The 9,743-nt window shown below is 48.1% G+C and overlaps 1 protein-coding gene across 1 annotated transcript; it reads right to left on the bottom strand.

Annotated features, from left to right (window-relative positions):
* Positions 1-7,041: 7,041 nt before the first annotated feature.
* On the bottom strand, positions 7,042-7,643 carry LOC117035197 (leukocyte receptor cluster member 8 homolog). The gene is made up of 2 exons (XM_033128952.1): positions 7,497-7,643; positions 7,042-7,375 (listed from the first exon to the last, which is right to left on the bottom strand). The coding sequence occupies exons 1-2, from the start codon at positions 7,532-7,534 to the stop codon at positions 7,057-7,059; spliced, it is 357 nt and encodes a 118-aa protein (XP_032984843.1). The 5' UTR covers positions 7,535-7,643; the 3' UTR covers positions 7,042-7,056.
* Between the last annotated feature and the right edge of the window lie 2,100 nt (positions 7,644-9,743).

The raw sequence follows: 9,743 nt of genomic DNA, 5'->3' as shown, positions 1-9,743 counted from the left end.
CATTCTTTCCAGGCTACTGTCATCACTGCTCCCGGGGTGATGACCACGAAGGAGAGCCGCATCGCCAGAGGGAAGGCTCCACGCAGACGCCCGGAACCATCACTCACGTAGCCTCTGGAGGAAGGCCCCGATTTTCCGTTAAATGCCCCATGCCCAGTCCGAGCATGTTAAGGCAGTTTTTGAAGGTGTTAACTTACTGCCTTCTCTGACCACTGGCACTCTGATAATAAAGGCTTATTCTACAACTCGACTCCCGTCTATTGGCTGAGTGGCGCAGGCAGCATGAGCCCTGGGCTCCGTTGACCTCCAGTTGCAACTTTATTTCACTGACGCATTCTTAAAAGCACTACGGGTATACGCCATTTCTTGGGGAAATGAAACCTGCAGAAGTTACAGAGTACTGCGTGTCAGTAAATGGACCATCACAGGTCTGCAGGGGGTTGTGTTAGTGCATGTGTGTCTGCGTGTGTGTGCGTGCATATATGTTTGTATATGTATGTGTATCTAGGTGTGTGCATGTGTGTGTGTAGCAGAACATGATGAAATGCAGTTAACCAGAAAAAAACAAGTCTTTGTTTTGTCCATCATTGCTCTGATCTTACTCAGGAGCTGCCCCACTTAATAAGAGAGGGCACACATACAGACACACAGACACACAGACACAGACACGCAGACACAGTCTCTCTCACACATGCACACACAGCCCTTCCCAATCATTGCAAACGCTCCTTTAGGTTACATTCCGTCTTCCAGGGACCCCCTCTCCTTGCTGCTTCCCAGGATGCCATCCAGGGTGCAGGGAGCAGGTGGCCAATGTGACTGTTGGGGGATGAGCGGCTCTGTGTCCTCCCGCTGGACCCTGGGTCTGAGCTGACTGGGTCTGAGCTGTCTCTTCTTCAGGTTGTTGGAGGCCCCGCTGATGTCTGTGCCCAGCAGTCATGGGGTCCACTCTCCGTCTGCTCCCTCAGGACCTGGGGAACCTCCTGGTAATCTCAACATCCACTGTATCCCAGGGGTTCAGAGGACGTGTCCGAACATCCACTCCTGCCCCATCTGGGCAAGGTTGTATCTTCCCTCCCACCACACGGGACCTCCTGAGGCCCCCCGGCATTCACCCCAACACACCTCAGGGGATTTGGGGGTCCCAGTGCAAGGTAGAGCCCCTGTCCCCCTGGCCACGCGGAGCCACCAGGAGTGCTAATCATGGCTTGTCCTCCAGGTGGCGCCTGGGGGCCACGGAGCAGGAGGGACGTCCTTCCAGACAGGAATGTCCCTGCATCCCATGGCCCTGTCCTGCCTCCAGTGTCTGGCAGGTCAGAGGGTCAAGTAGAAAAGATTGGCCCTGACCTGGGCTCTTCTGTCTTCTCCCTGAGACCCCTCCTCTTCCCACCAATCCCACGAGATGGGAGAGTTTTCTGTTTTATTTTAAATTTCTCCCAAACCATGTCTCTTCCCACTGTGTCCTTGCTGCCTGGACTTACAGGACATCTTTTCACTGAGCCGTCTGTGCTGGGGGCAGGGGGTGTAGAACACTCAGGATTCCTCTCTCTGTGAATGCAGCCTCTGCAGCGTCTCCTCTGCTCAGGAGCCCTGTGCCCACCTGTCTACCTCGGATCTGAAGCAGACAAGCCAGAGTTTAGGGGTGTGACAAAAAAAGGGGTCTATGGAAAATAACCCCATAGGGTGATCTGATCGTAGATTCCTAGCTGGGCAGGTCACGGTGGGGAGTCTCGCCCCAGGCCTATACTTACTTTAGTAAGAAGGTTTATCTTTGCCTCCAGCAAGTCCTATCCTTTGTTTTTGTGCATCTCAGTTAACACACCTTTGAAATGTCCCCTTTCAGACCTTTCCTTCTAAAGCACGATCACCCTCAAAAGAGCACATCTTCTTAACTATCCTGTAATCTGATCTTCTTTACATTCCCTCCTTAATCTCAAATGCATTAAAGAAGCTGCAAAACTGTCATTCTCTGGAGCATTTGAGATCTTTCTCCCTGAAATATGTCATCAGTTTGGCTCAAATAAACTCTTATAAAAATTCCCTACAGGTTTGGACATTTCTTATGTTGACACGGGAAATGCACCTGATGATTTTTGTCAACGGACTGGGCTTGGGGCCCTGAGAGCTGATAAAACACTGTTTCTGGGTGTGTCTGGGAGGGGCTTCTGGAGGAGATTAGCTTTGATTCCTTGGAATGAATGAGCCACACTCCCCAGTGTGGGCAGCACTACCCAATCCCCAGAGGCCCCAACAGAACAAAAAGGGGAAGGAGGGAGAATTCTGTCTCTTTTTGAGCTGGGAGAGGGGTAGACACAGGAATGGCACTGCTTGCTATTACCCCTACTGACCCACTAGCAAAATTTGTGCTTTCTGTCCCTGCGACCTTATGCTCTGCTGGCCTAGAGGTCTTAGTTCCAAAAGGAGGAATGCTTCCACCAGGAGACACAATAATTATTCCATTGAACAGGAAGGAAGTTAAGATTGCTGCCCAGCCACTTTGGGCTCCTTCTGGCTCCGAATCAACAGGCAAAGGAGGCAGTTACTGTGCTTGCTGGGGTATTTGATCCTGATTATCAAGGGGAATTTGGATTGCTATCCACAATAGAGGTAAGGAAGAGCACGTCTGGAATACAGGAGATCTCTCAGGGTGTCTATGTATAACCATCCCCTGCAATTAAGGTCAATGGAAAACCAAAACAACTCAAGCAAGACTACTAGCAGCCTAGACCCTTCAGGAATGAAGATTTGAGTCACCCCACAAGGTAAGAAACCATGACCAGCTGAGGTGCTTACCCACGGCAAAGAGAATATGGAATGGGTAGTAGAAGAAGGTAGTTAATACATAGCAGCTAAAATTATGTGACTAGTTACAGAAACGAGTGCTGTAATTGCCATGAACATTTCCTCCTTATTTTGTTATGAATATATATATATATATATACCTTTGTTTTCTTCTCTCTCTTATTCCCTTATCATGTAACACAAAATGTATTGACTCTGTATCATAATATTTAAGCATTGTTAAGCTTTACTCCACAGTATTTGAGTTATGGAATTTCAAGGAAAAGAGTAAACATCACCCAAAGACTTTGCATCCTGTTCTAGGGAACAGGATAGTGCATTTTCAGTTGTTCGCAGGATAGTAGTATCACATTAGGTGGAAGTATAGCCTGTTATGATCTTTATCTGGAGATTAAGTGTGATTTAAGGAGATGTAATGGGTGCCAAGTTGACAACGGGTGGACTTGTGATGGTTAAATTTGTGTCAACTTGGCTGGGCCAGGGTCAGCTCTGTGGTCAAACATTATTCTAGATGTTTCTGTAATGGTGTTTGTGGATGATATTAACATTTAAACTGGTAGACTTTGAGTAAAGCAAATTGCCCTCCATAATGTTGGTGGGCATCATCCAATCAGCTGATGGACTCAACAGAACAAAAGATTGACCTCCTCTGAGCAAGAAGGAATTCTGCCAGCAGGCTGCCTTTGAACTTGAACTGCAACTTCAGCTCTTCCAGGTCTCCAGACTGCCAGCCTATCCTTCAGACTTTGGACTTGCCAGCCTCCTTAATTACATATATATATACATATATATATATAAAATTGTTGCCCAAGATTGCGAATGTACCCAATGCCACTGAATTACAGGTATACACTTTTATTTATTTATTATTTACTTATTTTCAACTTTTTTTATTAGTTTCAGGTGCACAAGACAAAGTAATACTTAGACGTCTATCATTTACATCCCTCACACTGTGTCAATCCCCCTCCCCCCATCCACTAACCCTCTGACATCACCCACAGCCATTACATTTCCACTGTCTCTATTCCTAATGCTGTACTCCGCTTCTTGTAAGTGTATACATACATATATATACATATATATATATATAAAATCATAGTTGGCATTCATTATTGTTCAGCTTCAGGTGCACAGTGCAGTGATCAGGCATCTACATCATCCCTGAGGTGGTCTCCCAAATGGGACAAGGGTCCATCGGACACCCTACAAAATCTTTACAACATTATTGATTCGGGTATACATTCTTAAATGGTTAGTGTTATGCTAGGTTATGTGAACTTTACTGCCATAACAAAAAAAAATGTAATGATGTGATGTTTGTAAAGCAGGCAGCACTGCCCTGCGTTTCATGAGGGCATTCTCATTGCACTCATAATGTGTATTCATAACATATGCAGAGAAGACAATATTATGACTCATCCTAGTCCAGGGTGCTTCCATTTGTGCTTCCTCTCTGCCTGCCCCAGTGTAGAGTGGGGGGAACATTGTCTTTTCCAGATGACGGCATTCTGTGGTCAAGCTGATCCTCATCTATGTGTTGAGCCTCCCTGACTCCTGAAAACTTGTGGCTCCTTCTCTGGGTGTCCCCAACACCTCTGGACCTGTATCTAGATACTCTCCCTAATTCACCCATCAGGACCCAACCCCGGGGGGTGGGGTTCGGGGGCAGTGGCGGCTGTCGCTGTCCATGGTTCTGATGGGGTCTTTTGCTGTTTGACTCGAATTTCAGCACCATGGTCAGATCCTATAGGGGGGCAACATCACTTTCTCCTAGCCCAGTTGGCAATTTTGCATTGGCTGAGCCCCCCAGCTTTGGTTTTCCTATATAGTCGCCATGCAGAAATCTAATAAAAATATTCAGTCAGAGCAGGAGAGTAAATTGGAAAAATACTAGGGGATGACAGTAGTTGGCATCAGTCCAGACTCCCCTCACAATCCGTGGATCTCAAGTGGGGACAGAATTCGGGAGCTCACGGTGTTGGCTCTACACTCAGCATCACAAGCACTGGAACAGCCCAGGGTGTCCTATAACATTAGTTCTCCCCTATTTACTGCAGAACGTCTCTTACCTGACCAGGTTCAGGATGCCAACCACTGGGTGGCTCCAAAACGTAACAGGTGGGGTCACAGCAAATTGGTTTCAAATCTAGATGTGCCTCTTGCTAGCGCTGTGTCCTTGGGAACATCATTTTGCCTTTCTGTGGCTCACTTTGCTTTCCTGCAAAATGGCAATAATAATGGTGTCTGCTTCATAGGAATCTTTGGAAGATTCATGGTCAGAGATATTCTGCCTCACATAGGAGGGAAAGGTCTAGAGCCAGGCAGCCTGGGGTCTGATCATAGCTCTGTGCCTTGTTAACTATGTAATTTAGGGAAAGTCACCCACATGCCTCTATTTTGTCATCTGGAGAATGAGGATCGTGCCAGGACCTACTTCACAGGGTTTTGGTGAGAAACTAGTTTGTATGTGTGATGTGTGAAGAGTTACAGTTGAATCCAGTTAGCATTCATTCAAGAGTGTGAGCTTTTGTTACTATTATTACCATGATCACCAAAATCACCCTAATGGTTATGTGCCTTGACACAGACTGATAAACTGCCTGTGTTCAGTAATGATAGCTACTTTCACGGATTATGGGGAGGACCCTTAGATATCTGACACAGGTGAAGAAACTGACACTAAGAGTTAAAAAGTGACTTGCTTGGGGCCGCATGGCAAAGTTATTGGGACTGGGACTCAAAGCCAAGCCTGTCTGATGCCAGTGTGTGGATTCTTGCCGCCGTCCCACCTGCCCCATTTCCTGTCAAGGCAGGAAGGACTTTAGGAATCTCCTCCACCCCCAGATGGAAGACTGAGGCTCATGGTACTGTGGTCACGAGTTTGCAGCCATTATCTCTTGGTCCTTTCCTATTTCCTCAGCTTTTCTAATTGTACCAAGATACCTCTTTCCTACACAGAACCTGCAATAGGCCCCCAAGGACTTTTCCTGGTGAGGTTTGAGGGCAGAGGAGAAGGGAACTGCAGATAATCTGAGCACAGGGGGACAGAGCCACGGGGAGACAGGGGTCACTGTCAGACAGCTCACCTAAAGAAGGAAGAAGCTGAGACACATCACAGGGAGCTCCAGAGACAGAACTCAGCTATTCTTGGAAGTGCCAGACTAGCTGCAGTCCACTCACTGGTGTGTCGGCTTCTCCTGGGGCTCTCTCTGTTGAAATGGTCCTAACTTACTTCCTCTTTTCTGCTTCCCTCTGCATCGCTCTGTCTCTGTCTCTCTCTCCCTTTCTGTCTGTGTGTATCTCTTCCTCTCCCTCTTCCCTTCCCTTCCTTTCCTTTACCTTCCCTTCCCTTCCCTTCCCTTCCCTTCCCTTCCCTTCCTTTCCCTTCCTCTCTTTCTCTGTCTTTTGTTCTCACTTTTGCTGTCTCTCCTCCCCACATTGCTGCATCTTCGACTCTGTCTTCCTCCCTGGGTTTCTTCTCTGTCTCTGTCTCAGTCTGTGTTGGTCTCCATCCCTCTAGCTGGCACTCAGCCTGTCTTTCCTGGCCTGTCTCTGAGTTTCTGCCCCTTTTACTGTTCGGGATCTGGATCTATAGGTCTCTCTGTCCTCAGAGGCTCTTGTCATGCCGTCTGCTTTTATGTTGGGGTGTTTGTGTTTTTGCACTCCTCATCTCTACATTGCACTATCTACTCCCCCACACACACTTCTGTCTGTGCCATGTGTGCCTCTTCATTAAATCTCTCCCTCTCCGTGTTTGTGTTGTGCAGGTGTGTAATTTTGTCTCTGTCTTCCTGGGGCCTCTGCTCTTCTCTCTGACTGTACATCTCTTTCTCTGTGTATGTGTCTCTGTCTTTCTCTAGGTCACTCTCTCTCCATCTTTACTCTCTTTGGGTCTCTCCTCTCTCTCTCTGAACCTAGATGGTGCTCTTCAAAGTGCTTTGGTTTTTGGAAATCCTTCCTATTGGCAAAACCCCAACCCTGGGTGCACTGGTCGCTGCATGGTTATAGCCTCTGACTCACAGCACAGCACAGATAAGTGTGCCCGGGCCCGGTTCCCACTCCAGCACCCAGCAAGCATGCACCTGGGACACAGTGCTCACTGGATCGTCCCGAGGGCTTTAGCGGAGGACCTGGGGTCCTTCTCCTTCTCAAAGCGATGAAAGCCCAGAGGCTGAGTGAGGCTCCTGACGAAGCCACACACCCGGGACGCGGGTCTTCAGTTCACCTCAGTGCCCACCTGGCCAGCTGGGCTCACATGGTTGACCCACCTTTCCCACCTGCACTTACCGGCACAGGGCGCACAGTAGACGGGTCGGGGGCGCAGGTGAGACGCAGGTAGTGCTTGGTGACGTCAGGGCAGGTGCCCATGATCTGAAGCTCCTGCCAGTCAGGGTCAGCCCCGCTGCTCTCCAGGCTGCCCACCTGCAGCACCAGGGGCTCGAGGCGCAGGCGGCGGGAATGTCCATGCTGGAAGCGGGCCGCCCGCTTCTGCTTCTTCAGCTCGCGCTCAGGGTCCTCACACTCCAGGGCCACCATCCTCTTGCGGCTGCACTTGGGAGCCAGGTCGTGCCTGGGGAGGGAGGCGGCCCGTGGAGGCATCAACGCCATCCTCAACCGCAGCAGCAGCCATGTGCCTCCCCAACCCTCCCCAAGGACACGGCCCCTCCTCCCTGGTCACCACTGAGACTCACCTCTTCCCACGCTGTGCCCTGCCTCTGCCGCGATCCATGTGGGCTCCCCTACCCCCGCGGCCCTTGGGGGGTGGGTTCCTGCGGCCCACAGGCTGACACTCATTCCCTGAGTAGGAACTGTCAGAGTCCGAGTGGGAGTCACTGTGGAAGAAGCAGGAAGGTGAGGTCCCACCTGGCTGCACAGGTCACTCACCCACAAAGCTGGCCCTGCTTCAGTCTCTCCTGGGCATGGTCTTCAGCACCTTTCAAACACCTGTTGCTCCTCCCAGTTCTCCACCTTTGTGGTGGCCTCACATCCCCCAGGACTTGCCCTCTTAGGGTCATAGGGTAGACAGAATGCACCTCTAAGGATGTCTAGGCACGAATCCCTGAAACCTATGAATACGTTGCATCACCTGGTAAAGCGACTTTGCAGGTGTGATTAAAGTGACAGACCTCAAAATGGGGAGATTGTCCTGGTGTGATGTTCCCTTTTATGTGTCCTCTTGGCCAGGCTATATTGTGTCTGGTCATTGAACCAAACACAAACCCAGGTATTGCTGTAGTTAACACCTACAATCAGTTGAAGCCAAGGAAAGGCGATTACCCCTGGATGTGGCCAAGCCTCCGCCAGTCAGTTGAAAGGCCTGAGGATGAAGAAGTTTTGCCTCAAGACTGCAGCATCCTTTCCTGCCTGAGTTTCCAGTCTGCCCTGCAGATTTGGGGCTTGTCTGCACCTAGCATTGCAAAATCTAATTCCTTGTAGTAGATCATATACATATATGTGTGTATATATTACATAGATATAGGGAACTTACTGATTACCAAATAATACATAAATACATATCCATTACCAAATATATATATGGATATGTACTACTCGGTAATCAGTAAAAATATATATATATACTTTTCCCCGAAAATAAGACCTAGCCAGGCAATCAGCTCTAACGCATCTTTTGGAGCAAAAATTAATATAAGACCAAGTATTATATTATATTATATTATATTATATTATATTATATTATAAGACCCGGTCTTATAGTAAAATAAGACCGGGTCTTGTATTAATTTTTGCTCCAAAAGACGCATAAGAGCTGATTGCCTGGCTAGGTCTTATTTTCGGGGGAAAACAGTATTTACACTGGGGGTGCCAAAAACATGTATACAAGTGGATACTTTGGTAAACGTTGCTCAAGTAGTAGTTCGCCGTAATCAGAAGTGTCTGGACGCTGATGATAACCACTTTGAGCACCTCTTGTAATTGCGAACTCAAACGTGACTTGTATTCATCTTTTTTTTTTTTTCAAGATTTTATTGGGGAAGGGGAACAGGACTGTATTGGGGAACAGTGTGTACTTCTAGGACTTTTCCCAAGTCAAGTTGTTGTCCTTTCAATCTTAGTTGTGGAGGGCGCAGCTCAGCTCCAGGTCCAGTTGCCATTTCTAGTTGCAGGGGGCACAGCTCACCATCCCTTGCAGGAGTCGAACCGGCAACCTTGTGGTTGAGAGGATGCGCTCCAACCAACTGACCCATCCGGGAGCTCAGCGGCAGCTCAGCTCAAGGTGCCATGTTCAATCTTAGTTGCACAATCCTTTGTGGGAGTAGGGGAATCGAACTGGCAACCTTGTGGTTGAGAGCCCACTGGCCCATGTGGGAATCAAACCGGCAGCCTTCGGAGTTAGGAGCAGGGAGCTCTAACCGCCTGAGCCACTGGGCCGGCCCTACTTGTATTCATCTTTTGTTATCTGTATATATTGAGTATTACAATTTTAATAGTTTTTTCCTTTCCTAAAATGTGTATACATTTCTTGGGGCACCCTCTGTATATATATACTATACACACACACACACACACAGTCAATTAAGTTCACGAACTCACCCTAGAAAAAGTGCCACAGACCTCATTGCTGAATATCACTACAGTCACCTTCGAAGTACGCCCCTTGGGAAGCTATGCACCAATGCCAGCACCTAGTACACACTTTAAAGCAATTTTGGAACTCTTTTTCTGGAATGGTCATCACAGCTGTTGCTGTATTACCCTTGATGTCCTGAATGTCATCAAAATGTCTTCCTATCAATATTTCCTTTATCTTTGGGTAAAGAAAGAAGTCATTGGGGGCCAGATCAGGTGAGTACGGAGGGTGTTCAAATACAGTTATTTGTTTACTGGCTAAAAGCTCCCTCACAGACAGTGCCGTGTGAGCTGGTGCATTGTCATGATGCAAGAGCCATGAATTGTTGGCAAAAAGTTCAGGTCATCTA

Source organism: Rhinolophus ferrumequinum, chromosome 15 (genome assembly GCF_004115265.2).
Source record: "Rhinolophus ferrumequinum isolate MPI-CBG mRhiFer1 chromosome 15, mRhiFer1_v1.p, whole genome shotgun sequence".
Lineage (NCBI taxonomy): Eukaryota > Metazoa > Chordata > Mammalia > Chiroptera > Rhinolophidae > Rhinolophus > Rhinolophus ferrumequinum.
The sequence above is the reverse complement of the archived record's forward strand: the minus strand, read 5'-3'. Positions and strand labels throughout refer to the sequence as shown.

Excerpts from the sequence above, each read along its gene's own strand:
- LOC117035197 (XM_033128952.1), bottom strand. The coding sequence starts at position 7,534 with ATGGATCGCGGCAGAGGCAGGGCACAGCGTGGGAAGAG. Across the intron at positions 7,376-7,496 it reads AGGGCACAGCGTGGGAAGAG|GCACGACCTGGCTCCCAAGT; the intron begins GTGAGTCTCAGT and ends CTCCCTCCCCAG.